The following is a 27,808-nucleotide window of genomic DNA, read 5'->3' as shown; positions in this document are numbered from 1 at the left end:
CAGGGATCAGAAGCTCTAACTTACTACTTGTAACACACAGCTTTCACTGCAGCTTCCACTCATGTTAATTACCCAGACTTGCAGATAGAAGACTGAAATCAGTACAGTATTTCAGCAGAGAAACACTGATTTTTAGCACGGAAGATTGGTTGTTCAGCCATGTGTACTTGCAATGTGTAGTGCTGACGTCACTGCAGGAAAAGGCTTTCCTTAATTCAAAAATACTTTAAGAGCAGCCGATCGAGAGTACTAATGGGAAGTGAGTACACGAGCTTTGTTTTAATGACAATCATATTACTACAGAAATGATCAAAAACGCTTTGCACTTTTGAGATCAAAAAAGCTATGTACTATTTTCATTTTCTATTATCTGCTCTTAAGTTTTGATTATGTTTTATACCACAAGTCAGACTTGAATCCCCATAAGAACATACCACAATAGATTTCCTATTTAAGACTTTTACTAAAATTCCAAGTCTATTAATAGAGTCAATATAATATGTCTATTAATAGATATAGAAATAACACTATTAACAAGCCACCACTATGGACATCATATTTATAACCACCCATTACTTTCAGAGCACCTATAACCTAAACCTTTTATATACGCATGGTCAAAAAAATTCTTGGCTTAAAGGCCCAGCTACATTCCTAGCTGGCACACTTGTTGCTGCAGAGCTGCTGTTCTGACACATTTTGCAAAGGAGGGGGAAGCACCAGTTGCAAGCCCAATGCAGAATGCAGAAGTGACACAGTGATCTCGATACAGATATAAATGTGTTGAGTCTCTTTACTCTCATTATGCAGCAGTCTCATTAAAAGGCACTTGCTGCACAAAGGGACCAGTTAAAGGCTTCACAATTAAGACCAGAAATGTAGGAGAGACACACCTCAGGTAACACCATAGCTTTAAAATAAAATATTTTTTTTACTATGGGTATTCCCAAATCCTGTTAGAGAAAACACATGCATATCAGGCACTAACTGTATTTTAAATACAAAAACCTGAGAGTATTATTCACTTTCCCCTGTGCAAGCACTCTCTCTAGTTACCAGAATCGTACCAGGCAGAAGTAGGAGACAACTTGCATCACCTCAAAGGGCAAACTGGATAGCTGTAACAACCAATATGTAGACATGTTTCACAGACACCCAGCACAGATTGCCATTACTGTAAACATTCTGTATTAAACTGCTAGCATCATCTGTTGGTGGAGCTTCAAAACTGCAAGCAATTATTTTTAAGTAAACATACAGACAGCTAGGAGAAGAATTGCAATTATCTAGTGAAAACAGCTGAGTTTTTCAATTCGCTATGGATCTATAACACGCGCTATTTAAAAGTGAAAACAGGACCACTTTATATTAAAAACATTCCAATATGTAAGTTGAATTCGTACCCTATTGCCATTTAATGACTGTGTCATTCTTGTACTCTAAGCAATCGTGTTAGAGGCACTATCAACACTAACCAGTGTTCACACCAGTGCCAAAATACCAGCAGTGTAACAGAGAAAGAGATGCAGCACTTACACTTCAGGGTAGGTTTTGTTATTATTGGGTTTTTTTTTTCAAATATTTCATATACCATTTCATATAAATGCAAGGCATTAAGCAATTTCACTCAAAAGAAAAGATTAAAAGCAGTTTCAGCAAGACTAGGAAACCTACATGGAAAATAATATCCTCACCCGTTTATTGTCGGTTTTACCACTTGGTAACGCGGTTGTTTTGAACTCAGTGTGAATACAATTGAAGTTTTGCAGAAAATCACACACCTGTATTTTTCACATGTATCAAACACATTTAAAGTTTAAAATTTGTGTGCCTTGACTTGCTCCTCTTAATGTCTCTTTAGGGATGTCCACTGTCACCGATCCGATAAGAGTCCCACTCAGTCTCTCAAGTCAGGTGACATACAAATTCAAAAGGTGTAGATTTCTCAGACGGTCTTCTCTGTAGTGCATTGTGCTAGTGCATTCAACCAGTGTGTCAGTATTCAACCATATAAGCTTGGGGTTTTTTTTAACTACACAATACAGAAATATAATTTTACATGTAGCTTTGCATGCCTTATGGCTGCTTGCCCTACTATAGGACAGTGCAATAAATACAAATATATGCACACTAGAAAAGATTTAACTGCCATGATCTACATCTCATTTATGAGTACAAATTTACCTAGTCAACAATATGACAAATTTAGCAGAAAAAGTAGCAATGGCAGTAATATTCTACTACAAAAACAAGGCTAGAAGCAAAGTGTTGTCAAGCTACAGAAAACTTGCTACCTCCTAATATATGACGTAGGGCCCGGTTCTGCCAAGTGCAGAGTCGTGATCAGTAGACTGCATCAGAACATGCTTTCCCCCATTTAACAATGAATACTTCTACAATTTATTTGGTTTTGATAACTGTTTATAAATAGCACACTATAATGACTATTAAACTATACAGCAACATGACATTTATAGCCTAATCCTGAATACAAAGTTCAAAGAACATGACTACAAAGGCCAGAGAGCAAATGTCATTGACTAAAAGCACTTCCACTTCAGAATTTATTGAATGTTCTCTTACACAGACACTTCTCGATCGTGAAACCAGAGGAACAGGATTTCCTATTCCCTCTCTGCTCCAGTAGTAATTTAGCCACCCATCACCCTTATAAATTAGTGATGGATTTTAACAGGTAGCCCCTTGGGGCTATATATTTTATATACTTTCTATATATGCACATTTACTTTGAATTCTATGTAAAAGTTGAAAAAAATGTTTAAAAGAAAAACTCAGAATATATCACAGCTTTTTCAGCGAAAAAAATACAAATTAGTTTTATAACCACTATTCAATTTATCAAACTTTTTTTTTCTGAAGTATTTACTTTTAATTATGTACACATTACAGGAAATAAAACTTTTTCCACAAACATTCTCTAAGGTGACAGTTATCAATAGAATGATAGAATAATAGCAGGAAGAATATTAAACAAATGGGGGTGATCAATTTCTGCTTTTAAAAAGTAAAAAGTCACCATATAATTAAGTACAAAAACCTGCATTGAATGACAACTGCTGGTGTAGTAACTTGATCAGGTATGGAGACCAAGAGTATAGTAAAGCCCTATGGTAATAATATTTCTGTAGCATTTCCACTTGGTATGTATATACTAAATGTTGGCAAAGTTTTTGTAGCATTAGCTTATACAAACACAGGAGTCCTCAGTCTGCTGCATAAAACGGAACAAGTGTGTTTTAATTCTCCTGAAATGCACCCGAAATCCAGAGTGTCACTTACAAACTGCATAATGAAACTTTTCTTCAGAAAAATATCTGTTTGGCATCTCCAGGGCTCTGTTCCATCGGACAATAGGGGCATTTTAATCTGGGGACAAAGACAACGTGTTAAAATTGCAGCAGTGTGCGACAACTGAGCATTAAAGGTATCGCATTTGCAGTGATAGTCCTTCCTCTTTTTTCCCCTGGAGCATGGAACAAATGCACTCTTAATCCATAACGCTTTGCTTGGCTCCATTAAGTCACCTTTAGCTGAGAGACCTTATCACACTTTTTCTTCCAATTATATTTTTTCTCACCTTTCACTCACACACCCCTGAACTATTAAATACCAATAAACTACTCTTCACAATTAATTTATTATTTCTACTTCTGGATTAGTTTGTTGCATTTTAGTAATTTTAAATAAGCTGGTGGCTTTCACTCAGCAGCCGGTGCATTTTACTGTCTGGCTCCCAAAATGTTGTGATTTTACCACTTGCTCACATCAGCTCCTGCAGGCTACAACTAAAGAGGTCAGCCTGGCCTCTCTGCTGAAGTCTCCACTGATAAAATTCTACCTGCTTACAGGATTTCTTGGAGCATTGATCCATTTTACCTCATCTGTAAGTCTGGGCCTCTCACCGTCACCTCCTGAGTTAATATTGCCAGAGCTGTGCTGTCACTGAAGCTGATCAATGAAAGCATCAGGAATGAGTGATCGGGGACAGGAATAATGTAGCAGCAAGTTTACTGGCTTAAAATGGCTAAAGTCACCCATGAATGCATATCTTAAAGCTTTTCTAACAGGTGAAAGAATGCAAACATTATTCAATGTTTTCATTCATAGTGTCACTTATTTTCACACTGGATCTCACAAAACAACTTGCAGCTCTAAATTAAGCCAACAGCCTCCACGGAAGCTGCATATATTCAATCCAAATTACCACTGGTTCTTCCTTAAGGAAATTTGTATAGCTTTCTCTCTCTCTCCTGTTTCCTCCTTCCCAAAAGCCTGTAGGCACCCCACTGATACCTAAGGAGTATTCCCACAGTGGTAATTCAACTACCTGCTCAATTACTAAGCCATATTTCCTCAGAGGTTAACTTATTTTTTAAGGGATGTTTCACGTTTTACTAACCTTGCTCCCCCCCAAAAAAATTGTGTGTGTAAAAGCCTCCATTAAGAATTTAAGACAACGGAATGGTACTTACAACTTCGAAAAAGTTCATTGCATTCCTTCACATAATCTCACTTTCTACAACATCAGAGTGTTTACTACGCTTTTCTCCAGTGCACCAACCCAGTTCATCTGCATTTTAACTCATTCTCTAAGATTAACAAGTTTCCAACAATTATGGACTCAGTTTTCCCAAAACACAGTATTCTAGTCTTAACGTTTGTCCCGTCTGTATGTCACTTGAAATAAAAGAATGGTACTTACTTGCTGCCATTAAACATTTTATTCAAAGCATCTCTTGATATAATATGACCACAGACTAATTTCATAGGTGGATTATTATCTGTTGTTTGCTGACGAAGAATAGGACAGGCAAATATTGAATGATACCAGCACTTTTTACCGAGGTCCACTTCAATCTGTGAAAGAAATTAACATCATAATTTATCTTGGGAAACTACATTTCCAGACAATTATCCCTTTAGGTCATGGTCCTTACTTAACGGATTTCACAATTCAGCTGTGAAGGCAGCAAAATCTATTGTGTGGAGGCCTGACAATTTCCCAGCCTAAAACAACTTAATCATGATATTAAAATGGTGATTTATGTTGCTTCTCCCCATTCTCAACAAAGAAGAGTATTCTGCCAAGGCACAAGTGCATGTTTTAGTGCAGATCTATGCCCTGGCAGGAAAAGCAAGCTAATGACCCAACAAGACTTTCTGTTATTTCCTAGTCAGTGATTTCTAAAGTGGTTCAGATGATAGATCTCACTTAAGAGGGGCAAAAAAAAGGAAAAAAGGAAAAAAAACCCTTGGATTGATTATGTTAATGTTCTACAGCTTCTTCAAGGACTCTCCCAACACCTACATGTCAATAATGAAGTGTATCAGAATCATTTATTTTCAGTACCAACACAGAAGACACAGGTACAGCACAACTCTTGCCATCAGGACAAAATGATTTCAGAAAGGGACATCTCACAGAGAAGAATGGGTCTGTGACTCCAGGAATTGATTGAGAACTGCAAAAATCACAGCTTCTGTACCTGAAGCTCCAGGCTCTGACCAGTCCTCAGTTCTGACAGGTTTAACCTTCAACAAAATCTGACAATAGAACCTTTTCATGCTATTTAATCTCTGCCAGTACAATGAAAATAAGGCTTCCCATCCCCACGCTGTCTTAGAAGTACACGCTAGAGACTTAGGTTTAGAAAATGCGAGGAGGACAATATGCATATTAACTGATCTGCATTTGACAGCAATCTTTTCCCAAATGCTCCCTAGCTAATCATTCCTGTCTGGACAGCAAGGCATGAATCCCTCATATTTGGAGGTTATGGTCTCCATGTTACAGAAAACATAGCTGCGAGAATCTCACCACATGTACTTACACTATAAATTTATCTCTTCCAGCTACAAAGAGATTAACTCAGTTCATGCCTAGTTTCCACTAAATAGGTTTTCTTTCCAAATCAGGAGCAGGCCACTGGAGAACTGCACACACCTGGTAAGAGCTATAAAGGGAAACTGGGGTTTCATAACAACTGAACTTCATTGCAACTGTTATAAATGAGTTGTGCTGGAATCGTAATGCGCTGGATCCCACATCAGTTCCTGTGTCCCCAGATGTAGCGCTAATTCTTTCACTGCCTATCTGCCTGATAGAGTCAGTGCAAAGCAACCTGTGGACAGAAGCTCAAGCCTAGCTAGAGGAAGTTAATGTTCCCCAGTGGGATGCATCTCCTTTCCCGTTATACAGAAACACCTCGTATGTTCAATGTACGGCTAAGTGGAAGGTAAGAGCGTCTGTTTTGTTAAGGTCATTTGATCAAAGAATTTTTCAGTGCGAAAGGAAATACGAGTGAAGGGGGGAGCAACAAACAAAACTGAGACACACAAACCTGACAGACATAAGGGAGACAGTAACAAAAAACAACCCTGTCGGTCACACTAGTTGGTAGGTCATCAAGAAACTGCAACCAAACCTGAACTTTACAACAGATAAGAATGAGAACCTGGGGGTCTCAGAGGAGAAGGGGTCAGCAGAACTATTACAAACTGAAGGAGGAACACATGAAGGGGAAAAGGATTGGGGAGGAACGGCCAGAAAGGGGAATAAAAGGGGCCCCAGTATTTGAGGGTCCCTGAACGTGCATTTGATTGTAAATCTAGAGTGGTGTGTCTGTGCTTTCACCGGTGAATTTCAACCCTTAGCAGCCAAAGAGGAGGAAGAGATCTTGGCTGCCTCTACTTATGTTTTATGCAAGTCCTGTACGTGGGTGCTGCTGAAGGCAGTACCGTGTCTGTGGCAGCCTGTGTAGCTGGTCATATCGGTGCCCTCTGTGTGTGTGGGTGGGTGTCTGTGACTCATGCTCAGCTTCGCTACTGGTTGAACCCACAAATGGTAAAGCAGCAGCCACATCCATCAGCCTGGGATGAAGATCCCAAGGTCTCTGTACAGTAGGAAGCTCCAAGACCCAGAGATGCTGGAGGTGGCAGCTGTCCCTTAACACTCAGCACAAAAGAAACCTGAAAAGAGCTTTCAGCATTAGAAATTGGCTGTGGGATAGCTTAGCATCAACTCACCGGTAGCTCATCCTTCTGGTTCCACACACCTGTGCACTGTCTTTGTTCAATAACTGCCTTGATATTAATTAGAGCTGGTAATGCTACACAACCTGCTGAAAAACTGCAGAAGAAGGAAACGTTAACATACAGTGTCTGTTAGGAAACCAGCATTTTGTGTCCCCAGGTTGTCTGGGACACAAGAGTGTTGCACTATTACATTCCGTTCTTGTCTGTACTTTTAAGCTCCCCTCAAGTATAACAAGCAAGAGTTTTGGGGCAGGTTATCAGTTACTCTGTGTCTTAGGCTAAGGCCCTCACATACTACATACCTGACTGAAAACAACAGTTAATCCCTGCCCTGAGACTTGTAATCAACCAATTTTCTACACCACCTATTTCTATTTTGAGCTGTACAGAAGGAAGACGTCATGTTAGTTTACATAGGTAGTTCCTCTCAACTATGGAAGAGTACATGCAGTCTAAGAGATTCCACACAACCCACATGTACACACAACCCATAATCCTTTAATTACATGTAATTACCATATAAAGAAACACGTCTTTCTACCTTCATCTTAAATCAAGAAAACAAATATAGAAAAAAAACACAGGAAGGCAAGTGAAGAAAGGAAACCACAGCCTGTAACAAGAATGTCAGTATACTACTGACCAAAGTCAGTGTCCCAACAGTTCAGGCTGCTCTGGAGTTTAGCTATTACCAGAATTTACCACATTATTTTGAAATACTTCACTATGTTACAAAAGTAAGTATGACACAGTTTCCACAAATTAACGCATGTTTTGATGGATTTAAGTCTACTAGACAGTACTACAGGCCTGGAAACCAACAGCAACGGACAGCATTTGACCATGGTATCAGTCTGATCTGTTTCTTTGGCAGATTATTTTACTATTTGTGCAAGTTTTACTGTCCAGAAAAGTCACAACCTTCTTCACAATGCCCCTCCAGATACTTGCTTTTATATTTCTGCAGGAGCATTCTCATTAGTTTACCAGGGAGGGATGTGCCTGAAACCTATGGATCTCTTGCCTAAGCTAAATCAAAAAAACCCACCACTCCCACCAAAAAAAAAAATCATACCCCTTCACCTCCAACTGGCCATGTTAATCCTTATACTTTGCTTTTTGATTATTTCAGCCCTGAATGTAATTTACATTAATTGTGTGGAAATTCTACGAATAACTATTTGTATAAAAAGAAAAGCATTACTGCTTTAATGGTTCTGTATGAAAACATCTCTGGATGAGCCCTTTAAGAGTGTAACAACTCAAGTAAATAATAAATTCAAATGGTGTCCTGTAGCCCTCCAAAACCCCCAACCATGACTTCCTTAGTACAAGAGTTTTCCCGCTGACTCCACACACTAACTCAGGCCATGAGGCCTGTACAGGATTAGATAAATACTGGAGAAACCAATAAGCCTTAAAAAAAGTGACCACTACTCATGTTCTAGAAAGCAATATATTTTATATCAGGGATTTAACTTCAAGCTGGTTAATTTCTAAAGGATTTGCAGCACTCAAAGGTCAGCCAGTTTAGAACAGTCTTGTTTATGACAAAAGTATCGATACCACCTACACAGTAAATACATCTCAGCACAATCAATTTCACACCAGGCACAAAGCAAGCCTCCAACCAATTCCAAACATCAACAACAGGGATTTTCCACTTCACTGAAAATCTCTTAACCATTTGCACTGAAAACTGCATTACAGCATCAGTGCATGAGCAATTAAAATGTAAAGGATTGCTGTCAATTTGACTGAAACAGGAAAAAGATGAAAACCAAAAACCAGAGACAGAAGTTTTAAGTATCTATAAAACCTTCAAACTGAAACTCGTAACATTTATTGTAGAAAGACAACTAATCTGGAAGTTGCTGCTTTCCTTTGCTGCTTCTGTTGTACTTTGTGGCAGAGATACAAACAAGAGAAGCAGAAGGCTTGACCATTTTAGGAACTCTAAACTAAGCACAGATGTCTAATAGTAACATGCAAACAGTTAAAAAGAAAAAAAAAAAAAGTGAAGCTTCTGCCAAGTACCAAATCTAGCCCACAAGGATACATGTAATTTTTTTTCTATTTAATGTCTGAAATGAAAATTAGAACATTGGGCAGGTTTATCTGGGGAATTGACATCCAAAGGTTAAATAGCAACTAATCTGTTTTATCTTCAGAGAAGTTAGGAGATCAGGTTGTTTTTTTCTTCACATTTCTAAGAGCCTCCTACAGATTTGCATTTTGTCAGATTAGCTATTGAGCTTGAAAGTGCCTCCTCCATCTTTGCAAATGAGGTCCAGCAAACAACTTGGAAATTTGAGCAGCTGAAATCACAATGTAACTCTTAAGCATTCTTCTGAGTAGAAGACAGGTAAAAAGAATGTGTGGATTAAAAACCAAGATGATCAAGCGCTGACAGAATCACGGCCACAGTTTTGGGGATTTTTTTGCAGTTAACAGCAGGGACAGTTTTCATACATTTGCTGTGGGAATAATGGGCTGATTGCCATCCTCATCTTTCACACTCATGTCTGAACTACGGCAGCCAAATACCATCCATGAATGCTTCCTCTGGAGCTGCAAAGGTACAGTTTAAAGCACAGCACACAGGAACGCCTGATTTCTAATCTTTGTAAACCTTGTTAGAGCTAACTGTAACTACATTCCTTATTTAATACAAGCTAGATGAGACTACTTCTCAAAAGCTGTTTCTTTTGTCCTCGACGAGAAATAAAAACCGAAACACCATGTACCTGCGTTTAAAAGCAAGTGAAAACCAACATACCTAACACTGAGAGGTGATTCAACTGAGAGACCCAGAAGAGCACAGGCATCTCTTGTAAAGATGTCACAGATGTCCGCCCACTGGTTTGCATCTAATAGATGAACGTACGGAGAGTTTTCTATACCTTGCCGCAGATACACCAGGCTGCCCATCAAAACCTGAATATCTGTGAGGGACAAGGAACAGTTAGTTATTTTATAGTACAAGTAAGAGCTAGTGTCTACAGTTTTAGCTTTTACATGGAAAACAGGCAGATACACATCCCCACTATAGAATACAATTACAGCCATCACAAGTGAGGTCTACAGCTACAAGAGCTCCAGTCCACTATGGACAAACTGGGGGGTCATCCGTCCCCCTACAAGCACGGCATGCTGCCTATTCATTTGCTTTAAACAGGTTCACTTTTTTTGTAAGCTGACACACATGCAATACCCTTAAAATTAGGTTTTACTGGATTTGAGGTGGTTCACTTAACTCACATATTCCCTATTTTTCAAAAGTTTCATTTCTCTTTATTACCCCACGCAGCAGAAAATAGCAGACTATTCCAAGAACATTTCTGTGCATTTTTAACGCTTTACCCTGGCAGCAGGCCCTATTCTAGATGTAATCTACGTATTATTTAAAGAGTCCAAACCCTTCAATTTAAGGAAATATGCACACACATTAAAATATAATTTTCTGCCCTCTTCAAAAAAAAAAAAGTGTTAATTCAGTTTGTAAGGATTCAGGTTATACATGTTAAATACAAAAATAAGAGGCCTCTAGCAAAATGAAGATAATGGAATAAACCACGTTTGGAATGTGATTTATATTTTGCTACAAGGTACCACATCCAAGTGTTTTAAGTCCACTTAATGTGACAAAAACTTACCTTTCTGATGATTTAGGGCGAATGGCTGGAAGTTTTTCGCATACTGAAGTGCTTCTCTTTGATTTGCTGTTCCACCCATCAATAAACTAATGAAATACAATCTGTGTAGTTTAAATTCCAACGAACTGTTCTGTGCCATAAGCATTTCTCTGTTGGATACCGCCCACCTAAAAGAAATGAAGAGGTACAGTGGGACACTACACAAGAGTAATTAAGTGTCAGCCTACATCATATGAAATTATTACAATTATCAACCACATATTTCAAGGAGAATATGACTGTTCCCTGAACTTTTACAACTCTATACAGAAAATGTCAAGACCCTTTACAAGTAACAGAGCTACACGTGAACAATGGCACTTTTGGTGATGCTGTACAGGTTAACCTCTGCAACATTCAACGTACACTAGGCACAAGTGTAAGGTAGAAATAGCTAGAATCTACTGCATTTGGACTAATACCACTCTCAACCTTAACAATTACAGACAGTCTTCAGCTGCATGTTGAAGAAGTTTGACCAAGCCTTTCAAGAACATATTTTCCAACTTCCTCATTTGCCAAACATTTCCTCTAAGACATGTGTGCGTATGTTGCCCTGGAGAGGGGAAGTATGCCTGTGGGGGCCTCGAAGATAGGCATTGTCAAGACCTTACAATAGGGGGTAGGGAGATCAGTTTAAATATCACACTTTACCCTGCATAAACTTTGCTTTCTGTGTTATTTTCAACTTGGACAATAAAAATATTCCTCACTTTCTGGGTTGCATTCACCATGACAACAATAATGTTTAGCTCCCAAATAACATGGAAGAATTCTTAAACATGCACCAAGTAAAATGAACTAGAATTTTCAAAGCACTTCATAAAAAGTTACTTTATTATTTAGATTTTATCCATCCGTTTATTGATTTTTTGTGTTATTTTTTTTTCTCCTCCTTAATTCAATTTAGTCAGGGCTAAATCAACCCAACCTTTCTCTTAAGAACCTCAAGTTTCAGTGTTCTTCAGTACATCTGTTTCTCATTAGTGTTAATTAGTTATACTATTTTCACTGTGGGGGCCCCATTAAGCAAAGAGCTTTTCACTTTTCAGCAAGGAAGTGAGGCAGTCTCCGTTCCTTAAAAAGAAGGGGGGTGCGAGGCTTCTGCTCAACCAATACTAAAATAAGAAAATGAAGCATTCTTACAGTACTGGTAAAGCTTTCAATGAAAGTTAGCCTTTTGCATTAAGATGTAGTGTTAATGAGCAAGTATTTACTTTCAATTTGTTGTGGTGAAAGTGTCAGGAGTTTGATTTTACTGGCAAGGCTTTGTAATGACAGCAGTAACCTTTCAGTAGGAAACAGTGAGAAACATAGCCTTTGAACTAAGAACAAGCCATACTTGTCCTAATTTCAAGCAGTTTCAGATGAGCAGTCTCAGAAGACTGTCAACACTGTAATCTCCACCAGGAGGGAAGGGCACACTCACTAACCATGGATTGTTTGGGGTTTTTTTGGTTTTGTTTTTTGTTTTTCTTTTTTAGCAGTGTCTACAGTTGAAACTGGGTAGAGTGGCAATAAAGTTCACTTTCAACTAAGTAAACATGAGCCTGAAGTTAACAACCCTAGACCAATAAGCAGCTGAAAGACAAAAAACTGTTATCAATAAACAATAAGACTAGTCCACAGTCCCATTGATGAGATATTAATCTCTACTGCATCAAAAGAGCCTCCATCCTCTCCCTGCCAATATTCACAACCACATGACATGGTACTTCATCTTGCTGAGATTGAGCCTATTTTTCCAAATTAGCTTTTAGACAGTCTTTCCATTTTTAGCTCTTTGAGTGGCAGCACAGATTTGTATCAGAAGAAAGGCCTGAGGTGTTTGGTCTAGGACATGCTGTTCCTATTTCCAACAGAAAGATGAAAACCAAACAAGTGAGGTTTAAACCATTCAACCCACATACTCCCCACCACTGTCCAAAATCATCAGTAATCACAACACCTGTATTCCTACCTCCTCTCACTTCTGAGACTCAAATCCATCTGAATTTTTTGAAGTTTACAGTACACTATTCAAACCACAGGTACACAGAGCTCTCTTGTAGTTCCCACATGGGATTTAGTTAAAATGAATTTCACAAAGCCTAGCAAAGATTAAATTAAGTGTAAACCAGACCCCAAAGGTCCCAGCAAATACAGGACCTGTACACCTTGTGGCTTTACATACAGATGACAAGACAGTATCACTTCTTTAGGAAATTGCAGTCAAAAGCTTTGAACTTGCAGATAATTCCCACCAGACCTTCACATGGAGACCCACCTGGGATCAGAAGGGCCAGAATCTACCGAGAAAGAATTTATGGATTTCCCTCCCACATCACCAAATTACAATGAGAAAAGTCACTGGCAGTTTATGGGATCCTGGGGACGTACAGAGATTACACAGCTTAAGGTGCAGGGTCAGACTGGGCATCTACAAAGTCAAGTTGCATATCCCACAAAAAGAAAAATGTTATGGTTAGTTGTACTAAATTTAATTCTGAAGTGTAGTATTTTACATGTTGAAATTTGTGTTAGTAAGAAAATCTGAAAAAAAACTACAGTTAGGGTCTTTTTTTTTTTTTAATCACATCATGAATACTAAATTCTATCAGCACAGCAGGGCTTTGTAAGTTTTTCTGAAAAGTCATTAATCTGACAACTCCCTTTTGACAGCCATGTCCAGAAGCCACCCATGTTTGCTTCTTTTCCAACACTGAGTTAAGTCGAGCACCAACTGCAGAGCACTGGCAGAGCCAGAGAGACTGGTTACTGTTTTCATCCCAACCTTCCGCAATTTTGCATGGGTAACTCTGCTATACTCCCCTTCCTGGTTCATCATACTGTAATTAATTATCCTTGTGTAATACCTGCTTTCTGCTTCAACACCACCCTCAGTAGCCTAACCCTAGAATGGGCCAGTTTGGGGCTGCTTTTATGCACCGCTAAAGGTGTATTTACTGACGGCAATTTTAGACATTTATTAGATTTTTGACCAAAGAGCACAATGTCACCCCTCCAAGCTCCTCTCACATAGAGGCCGTCCCTCCTGGAATTTTCTATCCCTCTGCCTGAACACCCACGTCTGCTGGGAAATAACATGGGGAAGACCTCCCCTACCACCATCAGTTCTGAAAATAACTGAGCATTTAAGACATCGGTTACAGCTTAAACTGTATAGTTTTGTCACATTTTGGTCATCCTCATTATCAACCATGTTTTTTACATAATCACCACTATAAATAAGGACCCTCTGTGCCTAGCAGCAGGCAAAGACAAGTAGATAGCTTTTGCACTGAAGAGCTTAAACAGAATAAACATTATAAACAGAAATGAGACAGGGTGGGGGAGGGAGACTAGCATACAAACTGTGCTGACAATACACCCTATTCTCTGTCCATTCAGCTGTTTTCAGAATAAGAGTTCCTTTGAAGAAGGACCATGCTTTCTCCTTTGTTTGAAAAATATTTAACACATTGCAGGAACTACAAAATACAACTAAGTGGCAATAAGTAAGGCATAAAGCCTAGCAAATGGGAGCTAAAACGAGTTTAATGAGTTCATGTGAATGGACTTTGCTTTTCCTCAGAGAGTATCCTTCACAACAGCTGTTACTATTTGAACTACAAGAAATACGTGGTGTAGCTGACAGTAAATCTTGTTTCAGCTGTAACACCGGGCATTTCAGTGCTGCTTCCCTTCAATTAGCCAATTCAATAGCAATAAACCACCTGAGCTTTCCACCTGTGTAACTATATTCAAGGACCAACTATTTAGGTCAAACTTTGCATGACCTAGAGGCATAATCCAGGATTTAGTTGGTGAACACCATGGTTTGAATATCAGAGTATCCTTGCACTTAGTTTAGCTACCAATAAGCTCTGAATTTACACACTTGTGTTGGTTCATGTTAAAGGGAAAAGAAAATACTTGATAATACGAAAACGTCCTAACTGAATAATGCAAAAAAGGTATCTAAGTATATGAATTATGCTCTGGAATGAAACAGAAATTCTGAATTTGCTTTGGTTTCATTGTTCCCATTTTCAAAAGGTGACTTCAAATTCTGTAGTTTCTTTTTGTTTGGTTGGTTGGTTTTTTCTTTTTTTTTTTTTTTTTTTTTGTTGTTGTGGGTTTTTTTGTTTGGGTTTTTTTTTTCTCCCTCTTACTTCTGAGACCAACCTAAGCTTACCAAAGCTCTCACTTAAAAAAAAATAGTCTGACAGTTTGCTTGGGGTCTTCCTATTTCTGAAATAAAAGCTATTCTGAAATGGTACTGCACAGCTACACATCCACCGCCGTAAATCATAAAACAGTAGTCCATGAAACATTTCATCACCTTTCCCTCCCCACTGTCACTTTTAGCACCAGCTTACCCTTAATGGTTGTAAAGTCAACTAAGGTCAAGAAAATATCCTGGTCTAATGTTGACTGATAGACCTCAGATACTCCCAGACTCGGTTTTCGTCTGATCGTTCAGCATTATCCACTGACTTGTATTAACAGAATTGTTTTGTTCAGAAGAAGCCTCACTAACAGATCTCACTGTCAGTCCAGGCTCCCAGCAGCAGCTCACCTCCCACCCAATGTTAATCAGCACCCACCTGGCAGCAGCAGCCTGCAAAGCACACACCTACCCCTTCACTCCCTCCTCCCACCCTGTGGTCCCTTATCTGGAAAGGGAGAGTGACTTGAGGAAAAGTGAGAACTTTGATCCCAAATTCTGCTCACCCCAAAGGCCTGGTGAAGCCAAAAAGATCTGGTGGTACCCAACACCTTTAATAAATCCTAGTATCCTTCATAATTGGACCTTTTAAAAGAAGGTTCACTAATGATGCACTATAAGTCTAAGTACCATCATGGCAGACAACTGTTTCTCCAAGTGATGTTTCTTCCCTGGAACCTCAAATCAGTATCACAAACGATTCAAGTTAATCCTTAATCTAAGAAAGAGACCCTCAGTTAAACACTGCTCATGGGGAAGGACACAGAGGGGATGAAAGGGGTTCACTCAGTAACTCAAAGGAGAAACAGGGACACATCAAAATGTACTAAAGACAATATTTCAAGTGAGAAACTAAGAATTTGTTAAAAGCATTCAAAAAAAGGGAGAAAAAAAACCTGAGTAGACTCACTCTAACGCAGGTCTCAGAACTCTAACTTTTAATGCTTCCAATATCCGATTCAACTCCACAAACGGTTCTTTTTGACTTTGATCTATTGATAGACCAGATTCCTGAAAAACAGAGGCAGTTTTCAGTTGAAGCCTAAGAAAACATGGGATTAAGCTGCTGTTTTTCTGACAGTTTAAATACTCACATTAACACTGAACTAAGGATGCTACAACAATGCATAATTTTCCACAGTGGATAACATTCTACATCCACACTTATCGTTACCTGACAAAGTTCCTCAGCTACATCCAACATGCCCTGCCGGAAGAAGTGCTCCACCATCACCTCGTTGAGGATTCGCTGGCTGTCAGCCTGCCAGCACCCATCTATCCCCACACTGCTGATGTCGGAGTCAAAATTCTGAAACATACAAATTAACAGTTAATAGGCTGGAACAAATCGCCCCACATAATTTTTCTTTGATTATGCAGGACACCTATGTCTCCACCCTAATGCTTTCTGCCTATTACTCAGTTGGCCCTCAATTACCTCCTGCTCGAAGTGAAATATATGTCAGCTGCTTCATTATCTCTTGTGTACAGAAGAAGAAATCCTTTGGCTTGCTCATTTCAAGTCTGAGTATTATCCACCATAAGGAATTACACTGACAAATTACAAGTCTAGCTAGCAAATTAGAAATCTGGTTAATAAAGGGGTTTCCAGACCATGATGCATTTTTGAAGGAGGTATCTGCAGAAAAGGCTTTTTCCATATGTGAAAAGTGAAAATGCATAGAGAACAGAAAACAAAATCGCCTACACTAGAATTGAAATAGCATTATCAATGCATCACTGTCACTACAGCGCACCAAATTAGAAGTGAAAGCTTTAACTCAAGAATTTTTTTATGTAGCTGGGGGGGTAGACAATGCTGAAAAAGGAAAATGTCACTTCTCCCCACCCACAAATGACAATGAAACTCAAGTCTCTGAAGACCTCAACATCCCAGCAACAGGATGAGCTTTGAAGATCTGAGAGATCTTTTACAGATTTAACCCCGATGATCCTACTGCTGTGTATTTTTAGGCCAGTGGCCTATGGACATATTCCAGGAATAAGTAAAAATACTGTCACAGTGACTCTTCAGTAACACTTGGCACTGCTTGGCACTGCGCCTCTTGGCAGCAGGAGAGCAACACTTATTCTAATCCAAGATATAAAACAGAATTTTAACTGCTAACATGTTTTGTAATTGGGGCAGGCAGGTTAATTTGAATAAAAATCCTCACCCATTGCCTAAAACAAGCCTCTTGCAAAAGAAATAGTCTAAAAGTCAGTGCACTGCTTGCTGCCTGTCCTGATGACTACGTCTCTCAAGAAGGAACTTCAGAAATCAGCTTAGTGAAAACAGCAGTGCTTCAGCAATGATTAACAATCCAGCACAATATGGGAACACCGACCTAGCACAAACACATGTTTCTGCAAAGCAGGCAGACCAAATAACGCAAAGTTGGTACGAGCTGTCTCCCAGTACTCTGCACAGCACAGCTTCGCACTGTGTCTTCCTTTTATTCATCAGCCACCTCCACATTTCCTCTGATGCTGCTCCATCATCGTGAGCAATGGGCAGCCTTCTCATCCCTGCACCTATGGCTTCAAAATCACCACTCCCTTCAGGTCTCTTAGCAAACTTTCAGTAAAACGTTAACCTTAGGCTAGCAGATCGTCTTATCCATCTTTCACAGATAGTGGAACAAGATGAGCATTTAAATTATTGTTATTGATTCAAATCTCACATTTAACAATATTTTCACTTAGGTGTCTTAACCTGTAACCTCCTTGTCATGCTGCTCGTCTTTAAGCTGCAACCTGAAAAAAACTTAAGCATCCTGAAGACTAAATAATACTGGTTTTATTTCTGCCAACCCTTTGAAGCCTTTAATGTTCACTACCATTCCATTCTGGTATCACTGTCCAAACACCACTAGTAGATAACATAAATCCATCAACAATGCATTACAGAAATACTCGAGGCAGTAGTAAAAACACACAAGCTTGCTTTTGTTACTTAGGCGTGTGAAATCATTAGAAGTGTGAAATCATCAGTAATCTAAAAATAATCAACTATGTTATTTTTCATGCAATTTCAAGTCCTGCTGAATGTATAATCCTGTAAGAAGAAACTGTATTCTTCTGGGCAGCTAACAACTATTAGAGCTGAATTTACACCTTAAACATCACACCCTTCTCATTGCTTGGGGGCAGAGCCACTTACCTCAGTTCCTTCACAAAATCCACATTTTGTTCTGAAACAAGAAACCTATGAGCCTTGAGAACCTTTTCAAAACCCCACTGTAAATCAGATTTTTTAAATACCATAAAAGATTATAAAAATAAGTCATATTAACCTAGATGTGCTGCGGATTCAAGTCACATCATACAACCTGAGCACTCAAAATTTTCTTCCTCCCACTCATCCACTCTCCAGTCAACCCAGTCTTGACCAGGCTCTCATTTCAATAACTTAAAAAAACAAAACCAAACCAGCATCTGAGGTTTTTATTATATGTGGGATTCTACAACTCTGACTCCTCTGGGTCCTAAGGAGGTTCAAGAACTGACTGCACATATTACAGTGAGTGACTGTCACATGTCAGAACAAATTACTGCTTGCCTTTGGCTTACGTATTTCATAACTGTCATGCATGCATGATATGCTGGTGACTACACATCTCAGTTTTGATTTCTAAATGCTAACAGTATGCTAACTGATAGCAAGTGGAGTTCAATAAGATTTCAAAAGCTGAAATAAATTCCTTAAGTTACAAACACCAGAAAAGTTACTTTGTGCTTTTCAGGTTTTAAGCTTAGAAGAGGGCCAGCTAATATTCCCGAGAAATAAGCCTCTTTAAAATGGTCCATCTTGTGTGCGTGTCGAAGTCCTTCTCACATTTCAGCCACTATCAGTAATCTACTTTATATCGTATCACTGGTATATTTAGCACGTAAAATTCTCCATTTTAGCCCTAGGTTTACTAGTTAGGCTCTTTTTTTACCAACACACAACCTTCCGTGTTATTAGTAACAAGAGGACTATGAAGAAGCATGACGACTAAGGACAGTTTTATTCCTCAATTTCTCAGTTGAGATCACTTTGTGCATTCCTCCCTTCTTCCGAATTCTGACCCAAAATGCAAATAAAATACATTTGTTTACGTTGTATCTTCAGTTTATTGGTTCCTAAGATAAAATTCAACTTGCAAAGACTCTGTATTTATCTAGCCATATTCTTCACAGCAACATAATTAAATGATGTTCAATAAAGGTTTTTAGGTTGCATACAAGTTTTTACATGAAACAAACACTAACTTTGATAAAAGTTTTTTTTCCCAAAACAAAGACTGGGTTAAAATGTTGGCTCTTTAAAAACAAGCTTAAAATTCAGTGAAAAAAATGGAAGGAGCTACCATTTGCTCTACTTTCCTGAATGAAGGCATTTAACCACTACTCAGACAGAGTGCTGCTAGAAGGAAAACGTTTACTAGCCCCATCAAACATGCTTTGAGATGAATTCAAATCATTCCAGAAGAGTGGTTGATTTACAGGAAGACTGATGAGTGAGCTACCTGATAACAACTTGCTGAACAACAGTGGCTGACAAGTTCTGGAACCAGAGCAAATGCTAGTACAATAAAGAAAAACTGGATGCAAACATTTCCATTCAAAGGAGAAAATGCTCTTTGGAAGAAAGGGTAACCCTTCACAGATCAGAAGCACATAATCCATGTAGAACTGCTGTGAAAAAAGGTCCAGCTTATTAGATAAAATTTCCAGGAACTGCTGACTAAAAAAAGCAACATTCAAAGTTTTGGCATTTCAGACTAATGTGGTTCATATTTGGTGTCAAATTTGAACTTCATCTTTCAAACGCTTAGAAGCTTCTGTTCTCAGAGAGAACTCTGCAGGCAGACAAATCCAGGTACCATCCAAGTTCATAAGCAATGACTACATTAACATAAAAAACAGCCAGACTAAACTTTACATATAGGTATAACCCCATCTCAATGCTGGGAAAAAAAAAAAAAAAAAAAAACACAACTGAAATTTGCCACAAGCAGATAATTTAGCAAGTCCTTTCAGAATCCAGGCTTGTTAAGTAGGAAGTTTGTTGATTCTCCATGTAACAACAGCTGTCATTTGGATGTATCACACAAAATTCGTATCAATATTAGCATGTTTCCCTCCCTCAGATCAGGCAATAATGAGTTACATTTATCTGTGCCTGAGCATATACAACTAGGAAGACCATAAACTGTGTTCTAGAGATGTTAATCCATATATAAAAGAAATTATGATTTATATGCGACAGATACAAAACTCACATATCATGAATCAAGGCAAGGGCTGTGCTGCTTTAAATTCTAACGAGCATTTTATTTAGGAACTAGTAGCATTTTGCCCAGCATTTGTTGAGAATCAATTCACTACATCAATTACATTTAATTACTTCTATTGGTTTAAGCTTAGGTATATTATGGTGAAGGAACAGGGGGGAAGGCAGTATCAATAGGTTATGGGATTCAGATGCCAAGACTTAGCAAGCAGGTTTCAAGTATATTTTCCAGTAGCACAGGGAAATTGCATTAAGTATGTATGGAAGGTTTCTTTCAAATGTCACTGTCCGGGGAAGCATTGAATTCCACCTGGATTTAAACGTTACACGTATTCATCTGACAAACAGGTCAGGAGTTCAGGGTACGTTTTCAAGTCATTCCCTTAAGATACTACACTCAGGGAAAACTAATAAAATTCAAACTACTTGCACTGAAAAGAAGTCAAAGTTCGTGTTTAAGGAGACAATCCTAACTGATGCTCTGAACTTCATGAAAATAAGTCCTTGATTATGAGCAGGACTGGGAACTCATGCAGTTCCCACTGCTTCTTATCTTTTGATGTAAACACCACAGACACTACTCAAGAGTGAAAATCCAGAGGAACAAGCACACTGAATACAGCAAGTTGAGCTCATTTTTGAACACCTCACTGAAACAGCCCATCTGACACTCAGGCACAGAACAGATTATTGGTATCCTTTCTACCCTTTTACAAAACCACACACTTGAAATTTTAAGAACAGCTATTTTACAGCTATCCTTTTTCAAATAAAAATAGCAGATAAAACAGCAGGACAGAAACAACACTGGAAAAACTATGCACATGATAACTGAAACAGCTATTTGGAGATTAGACTCAAGTCTAAACTTTATTAAGCTTGCAAGTGTCTTTGTTGGCTTCTAAGAAACACTAGTATCAATTTCCACTGAATAGTCACAACCTCTATATATGACCTAGGGCTTCTCTACCTGAGAGAATGAAATGAAAAAGGTATAGCCAAAGCTGAAAGTTTATTTGTACAAAGTTCACTTGCTAAAGGAGAACAGGAAAGTTTCAAATTTAGGACAAGTTTACATAGATTTATTTCAGGCTTCGAGCCAGCAATAAGGATGGAATTTTACTCTAGTTAATTGGTTTAGATACAGCAGCAAGGATTAGAGACAGATGCGTCCTTAAGCTTTGGATAACGGTGATGCTTGGATTAAAGCTATTAGTACAATGTTTGAGCTCTCCATGATGGTCAGTCATAGATATAAGCAAAAAATAACAGTTGCACAGACATTCTGCCCAATAATGCAACATTATATACTTTGTTTCTTCATTGCACTACTGTTAAATTATGATTTAACAGATTATAGTTACTAACAAAATTTAAATGAGATTCCCAAAGGATGAATGAGTATTTTGTAGTGCTGCAAATGTATTTGTCCAGATGAAAAGACTCAATTACTACTGGCTTCCTTAGTAAGATTACAAGGTGCACCTCAAACCAGATATTTAGACCCTATCAACATCAGCACATTCTGATATGAAACTATCACATAATGTCCAAAAAAGCAAGTACAAGACTCCTTGCATACACAACTACTTTATATGAAAGGACACACAGTTAGAGAAAAGCATGGCCTGGAAGTATACATACAGTACCACTTGCCACACAAAAAGAGTTTTAGCATAATTTCAAATAATTGTTAATATCTACCTACAAAAATATATTCACATCCCAGTTGTTCTTGAACCTGGAATTCATATAAGAATGTCTCACATGCAAAGCCTCACAGATAAGCTGCCCAACCTTCTTATTTGTTATGGCATAGACACACACACTATGAGAAGTTTTATTTACTCTACTTGCATTAGGAACAGCGTGTTACAAAATTAAGCCCTAAGAACCAACAACACACCTGTAATACATACAGAATGTCCTCCTTCAAAAATTCTCTGCTTTTATACTGCCCTCTAGAACAAAAATACCACTTCTGAGTTACTTGTTGATAGTTACCTAGAATTGCAATATATATATATATTAAAAAAACGGTATTTCTTATTGAGACAGATATCAAAGCAAACATTTTGCTAAATTGTAACACATACTAAGTCTAGTAATATTTACAGAGCATGTTCTCTCAAAAATTAAGAGATGTGAGCTGCCCCAGAAGGAAACTCTATACCACAAGCTCTGAAAGCAAGAACTGTATACACTGTCTTGCCTCTGCCCCAAGCCTAGGCTTCTGTAGCTGACAGGAAGATTTAATTAATTGTAGTATAAATCCAAATTCTGTAAAGCAGAGTACACATCACAGAATATATGCAATTGTACAATCAAACCAGAATATAAATACCTTATCAATGGCTTTTCCAACTCTGGATACACTGCTGTGGATGTCTTTATGATCAGAGGCCAGTTTCTGAACTGTGTCTTTTATTCTTTTACAACACTGTGTCATAACAAGTGAAATTGTTCCTGACAAGTCTCCATCTTGATCTAGACGAAAGAGAGGAAAATTACTAATTTTGTCATAAACAAATTATAAAATTAAGTCTTTCAATATGTGACAACACACAAAGACAAGAAATGGTATTAAAAGAAAGAAATGCAATCTAGACAGTATTTGCAAAGCAAGATCAGATGAAATGAAGGAAGATGTACAGAACATGGCTCACACATGGAATTAGAAGTCCAGTCAGGTGCACAATGACACTGAACAAATGCAACAGTTTAAAAAATTAATGTAAAGATATCATGTGTCTCAGTCACAGTAGATTAATAAATACATCTCAAAGAAACACCGCAATCCACAAATATCACAGGATATAACAGGAAGCTACTGAACCTTCTACAGGATCAGTTTTCTTTTAGATGGTTCCCTGAAGATATGACAGAACGTCATATGTTTAACTTCAATAAGGTATAAAAAAATTTTGGATTAATGAGGGCCCAATTCATTCTTGTCCTGCAAGCTACTCACTTATATCAGACTGTCTGCACTTGAGCTATATGAAACTTTTGCTTCCTGACTTGTGGAAACAGCTCTAAACAGTTCAGCCAATCTCAAATTCTCCTCAGTGGATGAAAGAGCCCATAAAGACCCTGACTGTGAACATCGGATTCACTCTTTCTTGTTGTAAGATTTGGTCTCTAGAAACCGTGACATTTTTAAACGGATGTCCAACCAACAGGTGAAATGCTGTATGATCCATACAGTGGACAAAGTAATAAATATGAAAGGTTTACAAACCCCCGACCACATCACTGCACTTAACAGTTCACACTCTTAGTTTCTTAACTCAAACACAACTCTCAGCAGCTTCAGTTGGAAAAAAATTACATTCTTTTGTGCTTTACTCTAGTCCTTTCTTTCAGCTTTTGATTTCAAAATACGAGGACAATCTCTTTTCCAGTCTTACCACTCAAGGTCTCTCCTTCCTCAAAGTTGATTCTACATGAAGAATTCTTCCTTTAGGGACACAGACATAGCAGCCTTCAACTGCGTGGGAAGGCTAATTTAAGTGGGAGAGCAGCCCAGAAATGCTTCCCTAACATTCTGGATTTAAGCCCTTCATGTGAAAAAATAAAATCCCCCAAATATTTCTTTAGAAAAAAGGTTTAAAAAGCATCCAAATTTTCCATAAAGTGTGTTCCTTTCTTATTTCATATTTTAACACATCTTTGGTTTCAGCAGCATGTTAGAGTCCAGCTTCTGGTGTTTCATGGAAGGCGAAATTCAGGCAGATCAAACTGCTGCTGCATGACCGCAACCCAAAAACAACAGAAACAAACTGTACCTCTTACAGTGTACCTGTAGCAATATGCCTCTGACAAGAGCAAAGGAAATCCAGAAAAAAGCTGTAATCACAGGTGCAGGTAATAATTTACCAGCCACTTATTCTAGGTACCTTCCTTTATGCATCCTAACGCTCAACCCTGCTGCTGACATCAACAGCGACAACAACCTTCTGTTGTTACACACTAGAGCTAGCTCATTTCTAGAAAACTAAATAGCTCCTGTTCTAGAAAACCAAATAGCTCCCCACAAGGCCCAGCTGAGGAAGCTTTAATAGCATTTTTACAACAGCCATAGCTTTTAAGGGGAAAAAAAAAAAAACAAAGGCGCTTTAACTTTTTTCTCCCTCCAGTCCCATGAAGCTACTGATCACCTCCTAGGCAAATGGCTAATAGAGCTCTGTATTTTTCCTAGTGAATGAGTGAGGAGTAATAGGATCAAAAGAGTTTGTTCAGTGCATGTTCACTAACTTGACTTTGTGCATCCTATCTTACAAATTAAAATTTCATTCCACTATTACATAAAGTTCACCACCTAGAATTATTTCAAGAATAACCACTACTTCTTGGTTGCTATTTAATTTTTATGATAGACATTTAAAAATCACATGAAGGCTCTTAAATAACTGTCTCATGACTTTGCCAAGACAAAATGATCAGTCAGAGATTACACAACAGGCAAAATGGAAATACTCATTCCCCAATAAACAGAGAGGTTAAAATACACTTTCTTAATAGCCTTTTTTTTTTTTTTTTTTTTCAAGAAAAGCCATTAAGCCAAAACCCAAACAACTTAGATGCTTAACTGTTTTTACCCCAAGCAAGTAAGTGAATTACTGACCCCTAACACTTACTGTAGCAAAAACCAACTACGGTAAAGCACTGAATATGTCTACACAGGAAAAGCCAGCAGAGATGCAAGAGAAAAGATTCCCCCCCATCCATCTCTTTAAGCTTTAATTAAACTATGAGCTACTTATAATAAATTAGCAACAAAAGTCTGCAGATATACCAGTAATTCAGTGTTCACAGAACACTATAGACCAACAGCTGCTCTCTCTATTGTGTACATACACTCACAATTAAAAAAACCAAACAAACCAACCCAAAAAACACGAAACACAAAACAAAAACAAAACAAAACACCCCACACATTAGCAAGCAGATACCAGGCACAGAGTACAGTCCAAAGCCAAGTTTACTCAGCCAGACACATTTATACCATCCAAGAAATTGTAATCCTGCCTTGGCTACTCCAGGAGGTGAGATATATTAGGGGAAGAAAGAAGAAAAACAAACTTTGTCTTCTTATTCACAGGCCTTAGCACAGGGTGGTTCTGTGCTTAAGCTTTATCATGGAAACAGCTCAAGAAATTTTAAGGGACTGTATGAGTGGAGAAAAGAAAACCAGTTTAGAGGCTGAAGCAGCTAACAGTTTCTTTTTCTCCACCCACTTCCTTTTTATATCTACTGCCTATTTAAGACCTTTTCATACATCTTTGCTTTCAAATCTTGTCCTAGAGCATTAATTTCTTCTTCAGCAGTGAGAGATTTATTTTCCTTTTTTCCTTGGAAATTGCATACATGAGCATATTTCTGCAGTTCAGACCCCTGAATTACAGAGCTCTATATTAAGAGGTCTGGCTGCTTCCACTTCCATCAACTTTCAAAAATACTCAGGATACAGTATATAAAAGCTGAGAATACCTGGTCTTATTCAAACATTGTAAATAACAAATTAAGATTTTTGCCACCTATGAAGCCAGCTTACCCTCTGATGCCAAGATTTAAGAGTCCTCAGATGTTTAAGGGTGCAGCGATAATATATTTGTTTCATTCTAGCATACTTACTGAAAGAAAGGTCAATTTGGGATGTACTCTGCTGGGACAGCATCACCACTTATTTGGTAAGTGCTGTAAACATGGCCAGGGCCTTCACAGGACAGTCCCAAAAACTCTTATTCCAAGTCTGGATCAAAAACCCAATAAGGACCCTGAATGAACTGCACACTGGAAACTTTTAATTTTATTACAAAGAGAGTAAAAGCTCTGAATCTGCAACAGGATTCTCACAGTCAAATCTCTACAGCCCCACAGACTCCTCTGAAGATCAATACAAGCGTAAGGGTCACGCCACACAGCTTTCCAGGCAAGGTCAGCACCTCAGTTTGTGAAGACATGCATTTTATCAACTGTCCTTAATGCACAAGCCCAGAAGGTTTTGAACTGCACAAAACTCATTTATTGAAACACAGTTCAAAACAATGCCAAAAAGACCAACCATTATTTCAGCCCAAACAGATTCCTCAGAACCAGAGTTCCCTGTTTGCTCTCTATGGAAACTGCTGTGTGTACACAGCAGCTCTAACACACTCGTGTTTATGTTCCTGGAATTACACGCACTTTAAGTGAGCTTTGCACCCGTATTTGTACAAGATCACAGCAAACATTTTTCTCTGAACCAAACAAAAGCAGATTCTGGAAAGCAGTGAAATAGCACAGTCTGCTCTCAAGTTTGGGCTCAGGAGCCTTCAAGTTCACATTTTTAATCCCTGAGCCATCGCTCGCTTCCTGCACAGCCTTGGGTAGGTCACTTCAGCTGGCTCACCACCCCCTCCCATTGCATCCATAAACACTGCGTTACCTCCATCTCAGGGATTTCGCAAGGTTTAAATGTCTCGTGTTTATAGCGCGCTTTGGCCATCTAGGCCGCCTGCGCAAGCGCTCAACATCAGCTGTAAAACACAGACAGGACTTAAGAGGCCGTGTTTACTTCCTGCTAAAGAGTGGCTTTACCCTAAACACTTCCAAACCCAACCACATCAAAAGAAAACAACTTAGTGACTTAGGAGAAAAAAAAAAAGGGGGGGGGGGGGGGGGGGGGGGGGGGGGGGAAGGCGGGGAGGGGGGGGTGGTGAAGAGGGCAGCCCCGCTGTTTATTTCCCCCGGCGGTGACTAATCCCATTGTAACTCAACATAAAGGCGCAGAAGGTCTAAACGGGCTGCCCAGGGTCAACGCCGTACCCGCTGCTCAGGAGCAACCCACCCCCTCAGCCGCGCACAGAAGGCGGGCGAGGCCCGGCCGGGCCCAAACCTGTTCCGACCTTTAACTTTCCTCGGGTCAGAAACGCACACGAAGCTCCGAATGGCGGGGGGGGGGGGGGAAGTGGAGAGACCCGCAGCTCAGCCCTCCCGCAGCAGAGCCACCCCCCCATGCTCCCCAGGGCAGGGGACAGCGGGGCACGGACCCCCCGGGGGCGGGAGAGGGATGCTCGGCCCCGAGGCTGGAGGGGTGTGTGTCCCTCCCACAAAAACTTTTGGTGTTTTAACCCCGGGGGAAGGAGTCGGGCCCCTCAGGGAAGGGGCAGGAGGAGGGGGGAGGGTGTCTCCACGTACTCTCCGTCTGGAGGATCTCCCGGCGCAGTCCTCCCGCGTACTGGATAAGCTCTTCCAGGCTGCGCTCGCAGAGCTGCCCGTAGCCCGAGAACTTCTGCAACACCTTCTCCAGCTCCCGCTCCACCGTCACGCACTGGTCCATAGCGGCCGGCACCGGGCCGCGCTCCTCCTCTTCCTCCTCCTCCTCCGGGCCCCCCTCTCTGCCCGGGCCCCCCTCTCTGCCCGCCTCAGCCCCGCCGCCCTCCGCCAGCACCGTCCCGCCGGTGCGGCCCGGCCCGGAGCGCCGCCTGCTCCCAACTTCCCCGTCCCCTCCGGCTGCCGCAGTTGTGCGCAGGCAGCGGCGCGGGCAGGCGGGGACCTCCGCGGGAGCTGGGAACAGGCGGC

General features: G+C 39.5%; 1 protein-coding gene across 1 annotated transcript; it reads right to left on the bottom strand.

The window, feature by feature from the left end:
- Positions 1 to 1,682: 1,682 nt before the first annotated feature.
- On the bottom strand, positions 1,683 to 27,808 carry RMND5A (required for meiotic nuclear division 5 homolog A). The gene is made up of 9 exons (XM_032987394.2): positions 27,425 to 27,808; positions 22,587 to 22,729; positions 16,136 to 16,270; positions 15,872 to 15,972; positions 10,713 to 10,879; positions 9,836 to 10,001; positions 7,048 to 7,150; positions 4,724 to 4,878; positions 1,683 to 3,387 (listed from the first exon to the last, which is right to left on the bottom strand). Exons 1-9 carry the CDS (start codon positions 27,564 to 27,566, stop codon positions 3,324 to 3,326), a joined length of 1,176 nt encoding a protein of 391 aa, XP_032843285.2. The 5' UTR covers positions 27,567 to 27,808; the 3' UTR covers positions 1,683 to 3,323.

Source organism: Tyto alba, unplaced genomic scaffold, assembly GCF_018691265.1.
Source record: "Tyto alba isolate M040663 unplaced genomic scaffold, T.alba_DEE_v4.0 Super-Scaffold_6, whole genome shotgun sequence".
NCBI lineage: Eukaryota > Metazoa > Chordata > Aves > Strigiformes > Tytonidae > Tyto > Tyto alba.
Note: the sequence above shows the minus strand (reverse complement) of the source record. Positions and strands in the feature narration are given on the sequence as shown.